Below are 18,753 nucleotides of genomic sequence, written 5' to 3' on the forward strand. Positions count from 1 at the left end.
TTCCACACCAGGGATTTAACCTCTGACCTTCCGCGTACATGGCAGGTGCTCCATCCTTGAGCTGTGACCCTTCAGCCTGGAGGGCATGCTATTTTACCTCCCCCCCTCCCCCGGCAAGGTGCCGTGAGTCTGCTTGTAGCGTTGGCTGCACAAGTCTTAACACGGCTGCCTCTCTCTCCGGTCTCCAGGACACGATGGCGGCATGATTGTCTTCAAGCTGGAGCGCGAGCGACCAGCATACGCTGTGCATGGCAACATGCTCTACTACGTGAAGGACCGCTTCCTGCGACAGCTGGACTTCAACAGCTCCAAAGATGTTGCCGTAATGCAGCTGAGAAGGTGAGGAGGTCCTCTTCCGCTCGATGCCTTCCACCACTGTTGCTAGGTGGTTGTTTTGTGCTTCTTGTGGGCGGAGAAGGCTGCATGCGCTGCTTGTACACAAGAACACCATAAGAGCCTGCTGGATCACGCCAGTGGCCCATCGAGTCCAGCATCCTGTTCTCACAGAGGTCAGCCAGCTGCCTTTGTTGGGAAACCGGCAAGCAGGCCCCGAACATGAGAGGAGGAGGAGGAGGAGTTTGGATTTGATATCCCACTTTATCACTACCCGAAGGAGTCTCAAAGCGGCTAATATTCTCCTTTCCCTTCCTCCCCCACAACAAACACTCTGTGAAGTGAGTGGGGCTGAGAGACTTCAGAGAAGTGTGACTGGCCCAAGGTCACCCAGCAGCTGCATGTGGAGGAGCAGGGAATCGAACCTGGTTCCCCAGATTACGAGTCTACCGCTCTTAACCACTACACCACACTGGCTCTCTCTCTCTCTCACTGTGGTTACCAGCTACTGTAGCTCAGAAGCATTACCATCTCCTAACCATGGAGGCAGACAACCAGCAGAGCACCTTGCAGCCCAGGACCTTTTTTTGGGGGGGGTCATGGGGGTCCTTTCCTTCTGCGTCAGTGGCTGCTGCTTTAAGCCAGAGCCAGCTACTATTTGTGTTCTCCCTGCTTTCCTCATTTGTTACTTTCCTCCTCCTCAGCGGCTCCAAGTTCCCTGTGTTTAACATGTCCTACAACCCTGCGGAGAACGCCGTCCTCCTCTGCACGGTAAGCTGAAGCTAACCTGGAGTTCCGCAAGCCTTGTTGGGTGACATCATCGCCCTTTGCTAAGGGATTTGGGGGCTCGTTTTGAGGCCTTGCCACTTGTGGGGCTCAGTCCTGCAGGGGCGATGTGCATGTCCACCTTTTCAGAAAGTGGAAGAGCAGGGCGGCTGCCCAAGGAACCTGCTACTTGCCTTGGACGAAAAGGGCCCTTCTAGTCCAATATCCTTACTTCCCACAGTAACCAACCAGATACCTCCAGGGAGGCAACCCTCCCCCTGGCCCCTCCCAGCTTGTATTTGCAGATTTGGATCCTCCAGATTTAGAGGTGGTCTATTGCCTTTGTGGCTTAATGCCCACGGATAGATCTTCTCTTCCTTGAATTTGCCTAATTCTAGATTACTAAATCTGGATTACTGCAGTGCGCTCTATGTGGGGCTTCCCCGGGCTTGACCTGCAGGCTAGCGCCGAATGCTGGAGCGTGATTGCCAAGCAAAAGAAACAAGCACAAACAGTTGAAAGAAATCCTAGTCCCGAGAGAGCTGGTCTGACATGTAGAATTCTTCCTCTCTCCACAGAGAGCCAGTAATCTGGAGAACAGCACCTACGACCTGTACACCATTCCTAAGGATGCTGATTCCCAGAATCCTGATGGTGAGCTTTGCATCTGTTCCTCCCTGCCTCCACCGCCTTCCCCCGCCCTCCGAAAATCACAACTGGGTTCCTTCTCCACCATTCCTGCGGAGCCCACATGCTCTTGGCAGGTTCTTTTGACTTGAAAAATTCATGTTTGTCCCCCTCGCTTTTACGCTTGCAAATATATTTTTTATAAATCAGTTATTAGAAACTATCCATCCTGCCTCTCTGCCCAGCAGGCCGCCTCACTGGCTTGCCTGTCGTGATGGATCTCCTAGCAAAGCAGCTCCGTCCCAGGCAGGCCTCTCTGCTTCCAAAGTAGCTGTACAAGTGCCCAGTGCTCGTTCTCTCCCTCTTGGCCAATTCCAGACCAGGCGTGTAATCTGCCCATCAAAATGTGCCGCTGGAAGTTCTTCCTTCCAAGTGCCTCTCGTTCCACTTGGGAGTTGAAGTTCCAGCTGGGTCTCCCCTGCCTCTGACGTCACAGCAGTAAAAGCTCCTGGAGTGAGTTCCAGTGATGCATGAGCCAGGCCAACCTCCCGCCTCCCACATTAGCAGATTTATGGGCTCTGCATGGCTGCCAGGCACCATTTGCTATAAAGGCGATGTTACCTCCCCTCGTTCCGAGACACAGAAACTCTGCTAGTTATGTTCCAGCCTTGCTGTGAGCTGAGCTCCTCCTGGCACCTAGGACTCTGGGGCGCTTTTGTTTCTCGCTCTTATATCCCACGATGTTGGTAGCTCTTGCAAGCAAATATTTGGGCCGCCCCGTTTCCTCACCATTTTCATAGCGGTAAGAGTGTTAAGGCTCTTCTTTTCACTTTGTGTGATGGCAAAAAGAGGAAAATTTGTTTCCTACTGTGCTTTCCAAACACGAAGGCAGTACTGGTATATTCTTGTAGCCTTTCCCTTTTTGATTATGTGCATTACCACCAAAATCATCAAGTGGGGAACTGTTGGATAATTTGCAGATATTTGCAGAGTAAGCATGCAGAGAGGGCCCAGTATACATATCCCCCGTATAACTGACAGAATGGTATACCTGAAGGAGCATCTCTATCCCCATCGTTCAGCCCGGACACTGAGGTCCAGCTCCAAGTGCCTTCTGGGGGTTCCATCACTGAGTGAAATGAAGTTACAGGGAACCAGGCAGAGGGCCTTCTCAGTAGTGGCTCCCGCCCTGTGGAATGCCCTCTCATCAGATGTCAAGGAGATAAAGAGCTGCACAACTTCTAGAAGATACCTGAAGGCAGCCCTGTATCAGGAAGTCTTTAACGTTTGGTGTTTTATTATGCTTTTATATTTGTTGGAATCTGCCCAGAGTGGCTGGGGCACCCAGAGATGGATGAGGTATAAATAAAACAACAACAATGGAGGTAGGAAGACTGAGGCAGCTAGCCTAAAAGACTGCTGAGTGAGGAGAGATCTGAGCTTGGGACATCCTGGTCTGTTTTAACGACTACACTTGATAATGTTGAGAAGGTGCAGTTCCCAGTGTGTTGGGGTTTTTTTTGTCATCTGCACTAGGGAAGGCCTTCCAGGTATTATTGGACTCCAGTTCCCATCAAGCCCACCCAGCATGCTCAATCTTCAGAGGTGATGGAAGTCATAGTTCAGCCACATCTGGAGGGCCAGAAGCTCCACACCCCTGATCTTCATGGCTGTTAATGCAAAAAAGTTTACTTTTATTTATATACCGTATTTTTCGCTCTATAAGACGCACCTGGCCATAAGAGTTTTTAGAGGAGGAAAACAAGAAAAGCCAGCTCACTCAACACGGCTCTTTAAAGATAGAGCGGCTCTTGCTGGCTTTTCTGGGAGGTGGGAGAAGGGACTGACAGGCTGCCCTCCATTTCTTCTCCCGCCTCCCTGAAAAGCCAGAGCAAGCGGCGCAGCTATCTCTGAAGCCAGCACAGAAAGAGGGAGAGCTGCGCAGCGCCTCTTGTTGTGCTGCCTTCCCAGTGAAGCACAATGAGGGACGGAAGAGCTCCCTTCTGTCCCTCCTCCCGCTTCGCTGGGAAGCCAGCAGAACAAGAGGCGCTGCGCAACTCTCACTCTCGCTCTGCTGGGTTCAGCAATAGCTGCACAGCCTGCATTCTCTCCATAAGACGCACACACATTCCCCCTTACCTTTTAGGTGGAAAAAAGTGTGTTTTATGGAGCAAAAAATACGGTACTGCCCTGCATGTCTGAAGCAGCCCAGATGCCTCACTCTGTGCAGTTCTCTCCCGGAGAGGCTTCTTCTCTTGACACTCGTTGCTTTGTGCTTCAGTGCGAGGCAACAGCTGCTGGAAGCAGAGGCAAAGGAGGGGCCTATGTTGGCTACAGGACCCTCGGCGCTTGCTTTGTTTGGCTGCAGAGGCATAGCTCATTAGCGTGACATAGTGGCGTGTCAGCCAGGATGGCTGCTTTCTCCTTTGCCAGCCAGTCGTGGCGCCGGTTCCCCCAGCAACTGCTTGGCTCCTCCAGTGGGCCACTTTGAGAATCCAAAAGTATGTGTCAGAGGCAGAGAGGAGGAGGGCCTGGATCTTACATGTAGCCTGAGGTTAAATGGGAGTCGGGGGTGGGGGGGTAGGGAGAGAGCAGCTGATCCGCAGGAGCAGAGCTGGAGCAGAGCCAGCGGTATATGACTTAATGCCTGTCATTTATTATTCCACCCCACCCCCAGCTCCTGAAGGGAAACGCTCCTCTGGGCTGACAGCTGTGTGGGTAGCTCGGAACCGCTTTGCCGTCTTGGATCGGATGCACTCGGTGAGTGGGGAGAACCACATAGCTCAGCGGCAGGACGTCTGCCTGGCATACAGAAGGTCTGAGGTTCATTCCCCAGTGGCATCTCCAGGGAGGGCTGGGAGGGACTCCCTTTCTGAAACCCTGGAGAGCTGCTGCCAGTCAGTGTTGATAAAATACTGACCTAGGTGGACTGAGGGTCTGATTCGGCATAAGCTTCGTATGAAATGCTCTGCCTGTCCCATCAAGCCATGAGCTGTCTTTGGGGAGCAGCAGCCTTGCTTTCCTTCCCACGAGCCTCGGCTTCTCCTGCCTGAGCTTGGAACTTCCACATGTTTCATGGAATCCTGATAGAGAAACGTTGATTTAGGAAGAGAGGAGGAAAATCAGAGAAGTCTTCTGAGAAGAAGACTAAAGCAAAGGAATTTATTATTATTATTATTATTATTATTACAATGAATTCATTAGTCACTTTTGAAATCATTGTTTCGAGATAATTTTACACGTAAGATGATTAAAAGCAGTTAAAAACACAAAGAGAGCAAATACGTTTAACGCAAGGCGGAAGTCCTAACAAGTGGGCACTCGTGGTAGAGACCCATCCATCAAGCTGGGAAATCCTATCGGAACAGAAATGCTCTTTCTGGAAGGTGCAGTTATTCCCTGACAGTTATTCCCTATTCTCCGTGTTGCATATGGTGAGCCTGAGAGAATTTATGGCTTGGCCAAGTCCCCTGAGGCAATTCATGTCAGCTGAGATTCAAACGGAGCGTTCTGCTTCGCAGCTTAGTCTCAGCCCCTACACTGCACGGCTGCTCTCTGTTTCCTTCTCTCTCTCTTCCCTGCCGCTCTCTTGATTATGAGCTACCCCTGCAAGCCGTTGTCAGGTTATGTGGCAGATTAAAATGAGAAGGGACAAGGCAACACTGAGTAGCAAGCAAAGGTGCTGAGCAGCTCTGTGTGAGGTCCTGAGCCAGCGACGAGTCTTGTTCATCCGGATTTCGCTATCGTGTGCCTGATTTCTCTCTTCCCTCCTCTCCCTGATTTTTGCGGTCTCTTGCCTGCCTGCTGAAATGGCAGATTCTGATCAAGAACCTGAAAAATGAGATCACCAAGAAGGTCCAGGTTCCCAACTGCGATGAGATTTTCTATGCCGGGACTGGGAACCTGCTGTTGAGAGATGCTGATTCCATCACCCTCTTTGATGTGCAGCAGAAACGGTGAGAACCTTCAGCAGCAGGTGACCTCTGGCCTGGGGTGGTGGTGGTGGTGGTGGTGGTGTCCATCAGACAAACTCCAGGTGGGCAACGACCTTTACCAGCTCTGTCACTTTGATACGGAAGCCCAAGGCTGTAATTGTAGAACCCTCTGATTTCCTTCTCTCTGAATGGGGGAGTAGAAACACCTGGCCGGATTTGGCCCAGAGGCTCCCAGTTGCTGATCCTTACCCAACACTTGCAGATTTTTTCTGTGAGCACCTTTCAGCTGCCAGGTTTCCTTAAGATACCACAGATAAAGTGCATATTGTAGGGTATCTGGGGGTGTTCTTCGCCACCAGGGATTCCCAGAGAACTGCCCTAGAGAAAGGAGAAGAGCTGGTTTCTGTGGGCCAGTTGAGGCAGATTCGGCATAAGTCTCACGTGGTCCGTAGGCTAAAGCCTTTTTCTGCCCGTGGTACTACCTATCCACCCCCACCCCCCGCCAATTGATTGCTGCTTCTCCTGCGTTCGAATAGTGGGCAAATGGGGAAGAAGGGAAGGTGGCGTGTCCTGGTGTGACTTCATGGACTGGGGGGCTGCTCCCTTCCTGCAGGACTCTGGCCTCTGTCAAGATCTCCAAGGTGAAGTATGTCATCTGGTCGGCTGACATGTCCCACGTGGCTCTCCTGGCAAAGCACGGTAAGAAGAGGCCTCACCGGTGTCTTGACAGCAAGGCCCAAGGCTTTCATATCAGTGATTTTCATTTTCTGGGTTGCTCAATTTTGCAGCTTCCTCATCTTCCCCCAAAGTACAGGGCATTGGGGCAGTGTAGTGCCTAGGCTGGGAGGCCCTGTACTTTGGATTTGTTTCAGTTGGGGTTACTTAGGAGTAAGCCCTCTTGAGCATGACATCTCTCCTCTGCTCTGCCTCTCCAGCCATCATGATTTGCAACAGGAAGCTGGAGTCGCTTTGTAACATCCATGAGAACATCCGGGTCAAGAGCGGCGCCTGGGATGAGAGCGGGGTCTTCATCTACACCACAAGCAACCACATCAAATATGCCGTCACTACCGGGTAAGCGGGACTGCGGCGTCCAGCAGAATATCAATGTTCAAGATGATGGTGCTTCCAAAAATGCTATCCGGGATGGTTGTAAATAAAAGTGGCACTTATTTTTACTTTGATCACTGCCCTCTGAAGTATAAGCCAAAGCAACTCCTCCTCTCCTGAAGTTGCTTTTGGGCCTGCTTTTTCAGCAGCCATACCTGTGTTTTGAAGGTACATGAATTAGCACTGTGAAGACAGGGGAAACCTGATAAGCTCATTAACAACAACAACAACAACACAAGCTTCCCAGGGACAAAGTACTCTGCATCATAGCTGCAAAACAGGAGTTCTCTCAAGGCTCTAAAAAGCTGGTGTGCAGCCACTCCCCAGTAGGATTTAGTAACAGCATTAAAATCCTTCGTTAGCACCTGGTATTGAGAGGAAGCCTGCACTTGCTTTTAAAGGGAGACTTTTGCAGTTTGTTAAACCATGGCTTGTTAGATCATCTGAGCCTTCTCCAGAAGCTTAACTGTGGTATGTTTACTGCCCAACAGAACATGATCTGGAGCCATAGCTTGTTGTTGGCTTGTAAACCTCGATTTGTTTTAACACCGTGGGGTGGTGTTAAGTGTGACTCAACAGCTACTAGCCATGATGGCTGTGCTCTGCCTCTATAGTCAGGGGCAGTAATGCTCTGAAGACCAGTTGCTAGGAACAGTTACAGGAGGGGAGTGTGCTCTTGTGCTCAGATCCTGCTTGAAAGTCTCCCCACAGGCATCCAGCAGGCTCTTCTTGCGCTCTTATAAACAAAGCTGACCTGAGTGAACAGAAATGGCAGAGACCAAGATCTGAAAGGAGTTTGCCAAGGAGGGTGGCTCATTGATGGAGCTCAAGTGCCCTTCCTCTCCCTTTCCAGTCCCTAGTACAGTGGTACCTCGGGTTACAGACGCTTCAGGTTACAGACTCTGCTAACCCAGAAATAGTGCTTCAGGTTAAGAACTTTGCTTCAGGATGAGAACAGAAATCGTGCTCCGGCAGTGCAGCGGCAGCGGGAGGCCCCATTAGCTAAAGTGGTGCTTCAAGCTAAGAACAGTGTTAGGTTAAGAACGGACCCCCGGAACGAATTAAGTACTTAACCCGAGGTACCACTGTAGAAGCAAAGCCTAGTTAGAGCTCAATCATTATATTAAGTCAGTTTTACCATAAAGTTCCAAAGCTTATCCAGTAGCAGAAAGTGTCCTCCCCCACTTTCAATCTTGTAAATTTAAAGGGAGGGTCGTATGACCCCATTTTCTGCCCATTCCTCCTGTCAGGCTTCGGGGAATCGGATCCCTTCCCCCAGTGGCAGTAAATAAGCAGATCAAACGAAAGGAGCGTTCGTACTAGATAAGTTCTTTAATAATCACAGCGAGAGAATGCATATCTCTCTAAAAAATGGCATTGCTCCCAGTAAAGGTTCACCCCCTCGGTCCCCATTAATCTATGTCACTCCTATGTTGGGTAATCTGAGCTTGTTGCCATTGTGCTTTCTGTTCTATCACACTTTCATAGGCGAAGGGGGTGGGTCAGGAATGCTGTCCAAGGACACAATCTGCCAGCTGTCTCTCTCTTGGCTTTTCCTCTTCTAGCTGTTCCTCACCCAGTATTTCCTAGCTTTTGCCCTCTGGACTGTGCTCTTCTGCAAACCACTGTTCTAAATCAATACTGTCCTCCTGCCCTTGGGAAGGTTCAGAAAAGGGGGGGGGCTCCCACCATTCCTCCTCGGTCCCTGATACCCCCCACAACTCCCTGCTTCCGCATTCCCCATCTAGAGACCACGGGATTATCCGCACCCTGGACCTGCCTATCTACGTGACGCGGGTGAAGGGAACAACGTCTACTGCCTGGATCGCGAATGCCGCCCCCGAGTCCTGACCATTGACCCGACAGAGTTCAAGTTCAAGCTGGCTCTCATCAACCGGAAGTATGACGAGTGCGTGCTGCCTGCTTCCTCTTGCCATCTGTGCCCAGCGGTGGGGAGGAGGGGTCTTCTCAAATGGCATGTCTCTTGCGTTGCCTCCCATCTCTGTACAGCAGCCGTGGAGGGCGACTGTATCTCCTCTCTACCTCCTTGCCATCTTTGATATGAGCAGGCAGGACTTGCGTCCGCTTCTTGCCATAGAAATGTAAGGACACTGCTGGAACAGCAGAAGCCTGTGAGATGCTCTCAGGAGGCCTAGAGGTGCAGCCTGAAGGGAGGCACTTGAATTCATTTTTTAAATTATTTTTCAAATACAACATATACGGTAAAGAACAAACAAAGGCATATAAAGATTCAGTTTACAAAATTGAAAACATTCCCTTAAGCCTTAAACCTTAGACTACTCGATAAATTGTTTGCAAACACCATAGGAAAATCTTAATTTCCCAATGATTTACAAGCAAGTCTCTCTCTCTGGAACATACAACCGGAATTAATCTACAGTTCTCCTATAAAATAATTCCTAACAGGAATTTTACCAGGGGACATACACATCATAGCTCTGAGTTTCCTATTTCAGTGCCACCACACACTGAGCTGCGCCTCTTTCCCTCCAGATCTCCTTACCGCCTGCAACGTGTGATAGCCATTGTGCTAACCTAGGATTTATTCCCTAAATGCGTGACTGCGCCCTCATTTGTCCTCGCCTCCTGTTCCAGGTGCTCCACATGGTGCGGAACGCCAAGCTGGTGGGCAGTCCATCATCGCCTACCTCCAGAAGAAGGGCTACCCTGAAGTTGCACTCCATTTTGTGAAAGACGAGAAGACTCGGTTCAGCTTGGCTCTCGAATGCGGCAACATTGAGGTGAGACGTGGCGCCAGCTCTCTTCCAGCCATCTCCAGGAGGGCTTGCACACAGATCTAAGACCTAGAGGTGTCTCTCACAAGGGTTCCACGCTTCCTCCCCCCTCAACAATCTGTAATTAGCTAGGTCTTTAGTTAAGCAAATCCACTCCTTCATTCCAGCATTGTCTCCTTTCCTTTTTTTAAAGCAAACTTGCCTTTTATTGGCAAATTCTGTCCCAACATTTGACTGCTAAGCCATAAAATGCTAAATCTTCCTCTCTATAGCTCAGTGGTGGAGCATGAAGGTTCCAGGTTCTGTCTTTGGTGAACTTTTACTTGCATGATCTCAAGAAGCAGGGCTGGGAACAGCCTCTCTGCTCTGCCCCCTTAGGTATTAACCCGAGGGCCGTGTTTTTGGTGCTCTTTTAGATTGCTCTGGAGGCAGCCAAAGCCTTGGATGATAAGAACTGTTGGGAAAAACTGGGGGAAGTGGCCTTGCTCCAAGGGAACCACCAGATCGTGGAGATGTGTTACCAGCGCACCAAGAACTTTGACAAGCTCTCCTTCCTGTACCTCATTACGGGCAATCTGGAGAAACTGCGCAAGATGATGAAGATAGGTTGGTCTCTACAATGAATGGCTCTTCCAGCCCATACAGAGCCAGAAACTTTCAATGATTCAGGAATGTATTACAAAAAAAATAGAATTGCATGCAAAAGACTGGCCACCTTTGCAGATGTTGATAAAACTGGATTCCTGCCTTTTCTCAGTTTACTGTGAGCCAGCAGCACATGTCCTGTTCCACTCCTTCCACCCAAGGGCATAGAATTGACTAGGAAGGGATAGCTTGATGGGACATCTGAACCCAGGATCCTGTTTCGTTGCTTACATATACTCCTGGTTTATATGGGAGCAACACCCCAGGATTTTGGGTACGGACATAAGCCATCTCTTCTTGCTTTGTTTTTCTCTGCTTTTCTCCAAAGGGAAGAGCGAAGGAGCTCCGTGTACTAGCAAGCTACTCATTCACAACAAACCCAGAATAAGCAGAGAGTTCTGACATATTGTGTGGGAATGCAGCCGCCTGCCTCTCTCGTAGCATGATCACAGTTGCTGACATTTGGCCCTCTCAAAATGTCGTGACTATTGAAAAACTTACTCCTAACAGTCAAGGACTGGGAAATGGTGTTAACCTCGTAACAAGACACATTCATCCCATCCCAGTGCAAGGCAAACCATGTGGAATCCTAGACGTGGAAGCTTCTTTGTAGGCTGGCTACTGACCACCAACCTTGATGCAAGGGAAAAAAGCAGGACGAAATGCGTAGTAATGGGAGGTGGCTGCCCTTTTGCAACTCATGAATCCGCTTCAGGTTGGGAGAGGGGAGATTTGTAGCAGCAGCAGCCAAGAATTCTGCAGTGAGCTAATGCTTGAAACTCCTGGGTGAGAGTTGGGTGTGGAGGTGACCCATTTTCCTCTTCCCTTGTTCTTTGTTGCAGCCGAAATCCGGAAGGACATGAGCGGCCACTACCAGAATGCCTTGTACCTTGGGGACGTGGCTGAGAGGGTGAGGATCCTGAAGAACTGTGGACAGAGTGAGTAAGCTGGCAATGTGAGCTTTGGGATTCCTAGAAAAACGAGCACAGTTTCTATTAACGAGCACAAGAGGAGACTGCTGGATCAGGCCAGTGCCCCCCCTGGTCCAGCACCCTATTCTCAGAGTGGATAGCCAGGTGTCCCCTTATGGGAAACTTGAAAGCAGAAGCTGAGCCCAAGAGCCCTCTCCCCTTCTGTGGCTTCCAGCAGTTGGTATTCCGAAGCATTGCTGCCTCCCAACTTTGGAGACAGGGCACAGCCATCATGGGTGGGAGCCACTGGTAGCCTTCTCTCGATGAATTTGTCCAGTTCTCTTTTAAAGCCACCCAAGTTGGTGACCAGCCACAGGAGAGAGTTCCATCGTTCAACTAAGAGTTGTGCAAAGAAGGGCTTTCTTTTATCTCTCCCCTCCCCTCCCCTTTCCAGGCCGAACAGGGTAGCAGCTATGGAGCTGTTTCCATTTGCATGACCAGACTACCCTGGAGAGTTTCCCACCATCCTGACCTTTCTCTTGCTTGCTTGTCTCTGTCAGAGTCCCTGGCCTATCTGACGGCTGCAACCCACGGCTTAGATGAGGAAGCAGAGAGTCTGAAAGAGACCTTTGACCTGGAAAAGGAAACGGTTAGTGCAGGCTGGATTTGGTTGGCATGCCATTCTCCCTTTGCCTAACACTGGTGGAAGAATTTCAGTCTGGGGGTGGGAGCTTACAAGTCTGTAGTTTACCAGACCTATTGACCCAAGTCTCTCAGGTTGCATCACGAACCCCCGACTCTGCATCTCAGAATACATAAGTGTTATCACCCACCTGCTTGCAGTTTGAAGCTTTCTCCCAAACTGCCCCTGGGCTGAAATGGCTGTGTGGCTCCCTACCTAATTCCCAGTCGGCCCTTTCCTTGTCCCTGTGGAGAGTCTGCAAATTTACATGGAGGGTTGAAAGTTCTTTGTTTCCTCTTCTTCCAGATCCCAGAGATAGACCCCCATGCACAGTTGCTCCAGCCGCTTGCTCCCATCATGCCCCTGGACACCAACTGGCCTCTGCTCACTGTCTCCAAGGGCTTTTTTGAAGGCACAATTGCCAGCAAAGGTAAGGACACTGTTACTGGCAGGCTTCCCCTTCTCAGATTTTGCATCGGAGGTGGGGAGTGGCAGGAGCTCCCAGGTATTGAGGCTGCTCCTGTCGGTGGCTGCTGCTGTCCTCTGTGGAGGCCAGAAATGGCTGCTGTCAAACAGGGCCACTGTACCTCAAGCTGTGCCTGTTTCTTAAGGCTGCAGAATCCCACCACAAGACAAACTGGTGATCTTGTTCTTCTCTGCAGGCAAAGGAGGCGCGTTGGCTGCTGACATTGATATAGACACAGTAGGTACCGAAGGCTGGGGAGAAGATGCTGAGCTGCAGCTGGATGAAGGTGAGAGCTCAGCGGTGAATTCCCATGAGGGCCAGGTTTTGGTTTAAGGTCGTATACCATCCTTCATCAGAAGGCCACAGGACAGTTTGCAACATGCACCGCAGATGTCACTGCATAGTATCTGTACAACATAAAAATTGAAACAATCGTATGAATTTGATTGTAATACTAAGGACTGCATTATAAGTTTTTTGTAACAACAGCAGCAGCAGCAGCAAAAATAAGAAAGGAGAAAATCAGCATCAGGGTGTTTAAAGTATGAAAGCAGTGCACAAATCCTGAGTCTTCTCTCTATCCAAAGGTAGCTCTTAATCCTGGCCACCCACAGAAAATGACAGACCTTCCCAGCTCTCTCCAGGGAACTTTCCTTCCCTCACCTGGGACTCAGCTATACAGCTGCAAATAAAACGTTTTGAATGCATTGTAAAGTACAATTGGCACACTAGATGGCGACCGTGAGCTATAGCAAATTCAATGCGTTTTTCGAAAGGTTTAAAAAACAAACACATTTTCGCAACGTTTTTAACGTGTGTAGATTCTACCCCAGTGTCTCACTCTGTGAATCTTTCCTGCTCTGCATGACTTAATAAAGGTGTTTCCTTGCCACCACTTAGCAATGAAGCAACCCAACCACTTCCTGTTTTTGTATGGGGTGCATGTCGGACCTTCTTAAACTCCCCCAATCCACGCTCTGTCCCCTTACAGATGGCTTTGTGGATGCTGGGGAAGGTTTTGGAGACGAAGCCCTGGCTAAAAGCCAAGAGGAAGGAGGTGGGTGGGAAATCGAAGAGGACCTGGATCTTCCCCCTGAACTGGTAAGTATGGGTTTCATTCATTTTAACTGGTGGGATGTATTGCAGCAGGACTGGAGGGGAGGGGAAACTAAAAGCAAATGCTTACACATCTCCCCTTAAGTCCGTCTCACTCTTGGCCCATTGAGTCTGGACCATTTTCTTCCCGGCAGCCACTCTCTAGGATCCTAGACCGTGAGGGGCCTTTTCCCTTTGCCTGCTGCTGTCCCAGTTCCCCTTTACCTGGAGGCTCCAGAGATGGAATCGGGGACCTCATGCATTCAAAGCATGAGCCGCACCATTTCTGAGCTCTGGTTCCATCGTGGAGAACATTTTGTCATTGACTACCACATGAGCTCTGTGAAACCTCCATGTCCGGGCGCAGTCTACCTCAGATATCTTCATGCACTAGAAAATGGAGAACAGAAACGCATGTGTGGGGAAGATGGGGAGTAGCGGGATAGCTCAGTCAGTAAAAACATGCAGATTTTAATCTCGGGGTCGTGGGTTTGAGCCCTGCGTTGGGCCAAAACATTCCTACATTGCCAAGAGTTGGAAGAGATGACCCTCGTGGTCCCTCCCAGCTCTTCTGTGATCAGACATTTATTGTTGTGTTTCACTACTGGTGTGAATGAGGTGTTCACGTTGCGGCAGGTGCCATAGTAGGAAAGGAAAATGGGATGGAAGCACTAGTTTCTGTATTTTAGTGTTTTGTTGGAAGCCGCCCAGAGTGGCTGGGGTATAAATTTATTATTATTATTATTATTATTATTATTATTATTATTATTATTGCATTGTAACCAGGAAAACTTCCATGTCTGAACGCACCATAACTGCCCCTCCTTCTCTCTCCCCCACCCGCGTTTCTGCTAGGATGTTCCTGGTGGTCCTGCTGGAGAGGCAGAAGATGGCTTCTTCGTGCCGCCCACCAAAGGCACCAGCCCTGCCCAGGTAGGAGGGTGTCTGTGCTGAGGCACAAGACTCCTTGAGACCGGGCAGCAGACAGTGCCGAGCCCTACAAGTAGCAGAGAAAAGGGAGGTGGTTGGGAGTAGGCAGAGACTTGAGGCTTTCCTGCATTTCCCCCCAAATGCAAGTGCTGCTCCCAGGCAGCTGGCTGCGATGACAAGCACGCAACTGAAACTCCCATTAAAAAATAATCCAGAAGGGTCTGCCGGGTGCGGAGTCTGCTGCAGCGAAAGCATCCAAGAAGTCTCAAAGACGAATCAATGCATTGGTCCTCAAGACGCTGCAAGACATGCTCATTTTGAAAGTGTAAAAGACGAAAAAAAGCAACAGGAGCTAATTTCTGTAGGCCAAATTGAAAAGTCTGGCCAGACTTGCAGAGCTTTCAAAAAACCAAATAAAACCAGGCAGATCCTTCAGCACCCTTGGGCTGGTTCCTGTCTCACTGCAGTGGAGGGCCAATGGGATAAGTTCACCTCCACAAGTCCTCTGATTTCTGTGGTTCTAATCAGATCCCTTTCTTTTCTCCCTGCTTAGGTCTGGTGCAACAATTCCCAGCTTCCAGTTGATCATATCCTTGCTGGCTCTTTTGAGACAGCTATGAGGGTGAGTTGCCTGGGGACAATGTCTCTGCACTGGCCTTTTTTCTTTTTCATACAGTGTGTTGAACTTTGGGGTGCATGTCACAAGTGGGGTTTTGTCTTTGTCACAAAAGCTTTGTCCCCAGTGAGCGTTGCTTCCTTTCAGGGGGTTGTGACTTCTTGCCTGCCTGAACGTGAGCACAGTTCTCTGTGGAAATGGTTGGTTTGGATGCCTGCACAATGTGACCTTTAAAGGATGTTGTTATTTTTATTTATTTAACTTACTAGTTGCTTTTTTATTTTACAAAAGTAACTCAAAGTGACTTACAAGAATTATATTTACATTAAAACCAGAATAAAACCAAGAAAAATCTGAAACACATTCATATTTTTAAAAGGCAGGATTAAACCCAGTGAAAGAGGCCACAGATAATTAAAAGCCAAAGGCCTGGCAGAACAGAAATGCTTTTGCCTTGTGCCTATAGAAAAGTTGTGATGGTGCCAGGTGAGTCTGCCCAGGGAGAACATTCCACAAATGAGGAGCCACCACCGAAAAGGCCAGTTCTCATGCTGCCACCCTCTGGACCTCCAATGGAGAGGGCACACAGAAAACGGCCTCAGATGATGAATGCAGGCTCCAAGTTGGTTCATATGAGGAAAGGCAGACCTTGAGGTATTGAGGTCCTGCTCCACATAAGGCATTATAGGTCACAAACAGTGCTTTGAATCTGGCCTGGAAACTAACTGGCAGCTAACGCAGTTGGGCCAGGATTGATGTTAGGTTCTCAGACCATCTTGCCCACGCATAGGCAAACTCAGCCCTCCAGATGTTTTGGGACTACAATTCCCATCATCCCTGACCACTGGTCCTGTTAGCTAGAGATGATGGGACTTGTAGTCCCAAAACATATGGAGGGCCGAGTTTGGGAATGCCTGCTCTTGCCCCAATGGGCAAATTCGGCAGCATTTGCGATTTCTAAGCAGTCTTCAAAGGCAGTCCCAAGTATAATGCATTGCAGCCACTTAGCCTAGATACGGCAAGCCAAGTGATAATTTTAGAGCAGAGGAGAAGAATGAGAGAAGGGGAGAGTCTGTGCAGCAGAACTTGGTTGGGAAGCATCTGGGAGCCCGCCCACCCCCGTTAACACCACCTCTCCCCCTCCCCTTTCCACTGCAGCTTCTCCATGACCAGGTGGGAGTGGTCACATTTGCCCCCTACAAACAGCTGTTCCTGCAGACCTACGCCCGGGGGCGCACCACGTATCAGGCTCTTCCCAGCCTCCCCGCCATGTATGGATACCCCCATCGCAACTGGTAGGTGTGAGCGCCCTTGTTCTTCCTGCCGCGACTGGCGGCTGCACTTGGTTGTGGGACCCAGGTGCTCGCCATGAGCTCTCTAGGTTGTGAGCAGGAAACATGCTTTGCCATGGCCTACCCCTGGCTGCCTTCTGCATGCATGAATTCAGGAGCAGGGCTGTGGGCTGATGCTTAACCTCAAACAGAGGGATCTTGTGAAATGCTGCATAGCGTCATATACACTGTTTGTCATACTCAGACTCATCAACATTGGTGGCCATTAACTTAGGCCCATTAATTTCAACAGATTTACTCAGTCAAGCTTTCTTGGTGTCCATCCAATAATAAGCAAGTCCTTGAACATCCCTGCCTCCCCCTTCCTTGACCAGTTTTACCCCACACCTCATTTTTACCCCTTTTGCTCTGGAATCGGCTAACAAAATGTTGCAGTTCAAGCATCTGTCGTAGGCAAGTCCTCATACTGCCTCCTCATTTTCTAGGAAGGACGCCGGCCTGAAAAACGCCCTCCCGGCTGTGGGACTGAAGCTGAACGACTTGATTCAGCGGCTGCAGCTGTGCTACCAGCTCACCACAGCTGGCAAGTTTGAGGAGGCCGTGGAGAAGTTCCGCTCCATCCTCTTGAGCGTGCCGCTGCTGGTGGTGGACAACAAGCAGGAGATCGCGGAGGTGAGCTGTCGATTCATTCGCATCATCCAAAGCAGACTCAGCCCACTTGCTCTTTGTTCAGATAAAGAGAAGCCTTCATGCATGTTTCTCAGAAGTGTTGCGGCGCTGTGGTCTAAATCACTTGGTGGTTCGAATCCCCACAACGGAGTGAGCTCCCGTTGCTATGTCCCAGCTTCTGCCAGCCTAGCAGTTTGAAAGCATACCAGTACAAATAGATAAATAAGTACCACTGTGGCAGCAAGGTAAATGGCATTTCCATGCGCTCTGGCGCTTGTCACGGTGTCCCGTTGCGCCAGAAGCAGTTTAGTCATGCTGGCCACATGACCTGGAAAGCTGTCTGTGAACAAACACCGGCTCCCTTGGCCTGAAAGCAAGATGAGCACCGCAACCCTATGGTCGCCTTTGACTGGACTTAACCGTCCTGGGTGCCTTTACCTTTTTACCTTACTGTACTAAAAGAACACCACCCTGATTCTGCACTGGGACAAACTCAGTTCAAACGCTTTAATCCGTTGTGCAAATCAAGTGTGTTGTCAGTGTTGCTGCACCAGCCATCCACTCATTCTCTTCTGTTCAGGGGTATAGGGTAGGCTGAATGGCCCACCCCAGCAGCATGAAATCTGCTCTCTCCCTACACTCCCCTCTTCCAAATCTCCTGTTTTTATTTCAAGCTTTACAAAGCACTGCTCCCCAAATTTTCAAGCCACTGTTTGTAGCTAACGTGCCCTGGCTCGTTCGTTCTTTTGTTCTGACAGGCCCAGCAGCTGATCGCCATCTGCCGGGAATACATTGTGGGGCTGTCCATGGAGATCGAGAGGAAGAAGCTGCCCAAGGAGACCCTGGAAGAGCAGAAGCGCATTTGCGAGGTAGGGCAACCCCTCTCTCTCTCCATGACCTCACGCCAAGGGTGCAAACATTGGGTTACCAAAAGCATCCTAGCTGTTACAGTCTGCCAGAAGGCAACACCTATGCAACTCTCTGTGAACAAGAGCACCAATAATTAGCTAAGAGATCAAATGAACACCATTAACTCTATCAGGGTTGGTCAACCCCCAGTTCAGGAGCCTGATCTGACCCTTAAGCAACTGGCTCAGGACCCTACTAATTTTGGCGGTGATGGCAGCAAAACAAAACACACACAAAAACAGAGTAGAGGGCAGTGTTGGAATGGGAGGGGCTAAGAGCTCTGGTGGGGATGCAGATCACCACCTTCTGATCATCTGAGTGGCATCCTTCCTAGCTGACCTACATGGATCAGTTGAGGAGGGTGGGGGCCATAGGGTTGGCCACACCCACCACTGCCCTGCAGTCCCCGGAGAGTTGGTCAGGCCTTGGCCAAAATGGGTTAGCCATTTCTGATGGCAAGTTCAGAAAGCAGTTGCATTTGTGGAAAAACCCGTATCACAGTGGATCCGAGGACCCCCATCATCTGCCCCAAAGCCTGACCTTAGTGGTGCCATTGTCTCTTGAGTCCATCTTGCCTATTACCCTGAGTAGGAGCAGCCCTCCAAGACCTCAGACAGAGGTCATTCACTTACCCTGGTACCTGAAACCTTTTAGCCGGCGGTGCAACATCCATGCCACATGCAAAACAGCTGCCCTATCCCTGAGCTGCAGGCCCGTCTCCTGCACAACTGAGCGGTGCCCCAACCAAAGCAAACTCCTTTTTGGAACTGCATCCTTCTTCCCAACAGATGGCTGCCTACTTCACCCACTCCAACCTGCAGCCCGTCCACATGATCCTGGTCCTTCGCACAGCGCTCAACCTCTTCTTCAAGCTCAAGAACTTCAAGACGGCTGCCACCTTCGCTCGCCGCCTCCTGGAACTGGGGCCCAAACCGGAAGTGGCTCAGCAGGTAAATTCCCAGAGGAGCTGCTCAAAGCCATCATCTTCATCGCCTTCAAGGGCTCTAAGCAC

General features: G+C 50.0%; 1 protein-coding gene across 1 annotated transcript in view; it reads left to right on the top strand.

The window, feature by feature from the left end:
• Positions 1-18,753, top strand: part of COPA (COPI coat complex subunit alpha) — a 34,368-nt gene that overhangs the window by 12,175 nt on the left and 3,440 nt on the right. The window contains 23 exon segments of the mRNA XM_082202939.1: positions 189-339; positions 1,038-1,104; positions 1,677-1,752; positions 4,403-4,485; positions 5,542-5,681; positions 6,274-6,359; positions 6,596-6,734; positions 8,519-8,568; positions 8,571-8,680; positions 9,387-9,414; positions 9,417-9,532; positions 9,943-10,132; positions 11,014-11,109; positions 11,643-11,731; positions 12,071-12,194; positions 12,427-12,516; positions 13,222-13,331; positions 14,181-14,258; positions 14,809-14,877; positions 16,030-16,166; positions 16,649-16,835; positions 17,591-17,701; positions 18,530-18,691. Coding sequence (XP_082059065.1) covers positions 189-339; positions 1,038-1,104; positions 1,677-1,752; positions 4,403-4,485; positions 5,542-5,681; positions 6,274-6,359; positions 6,596-6,734; positions 8,519-8,568; positions 8,571-8,680; positions 9,387-9,414; positions 9,417-9,532; positions 9,943-10,132; positions 11,014-11,109; positions 11,643-11,731; positions 12,071-12,194; positions 12,427-12,516; positions 13,222-13,331; positions 14,181-14,258; positions 14,809-14,877; positions 16,030-16,166; positions 16,649-16,835; positions 17,591-17,701; positions 18,530-18,691 — 2,489 coding nt within the window.

This window comes from Podarcis vaucheri, assembly GCF_965113315.1.
Source record: "Podarcis vaucheri genome assembly, chromosome: 16".
In the NCBI taxonomy this organism is placed as follows: Eukaryota; Metazoa; Chordata; class Lepidosauria; order Squamata; family Lacertidae; genus Podarcis; species Podarcis vaucheri.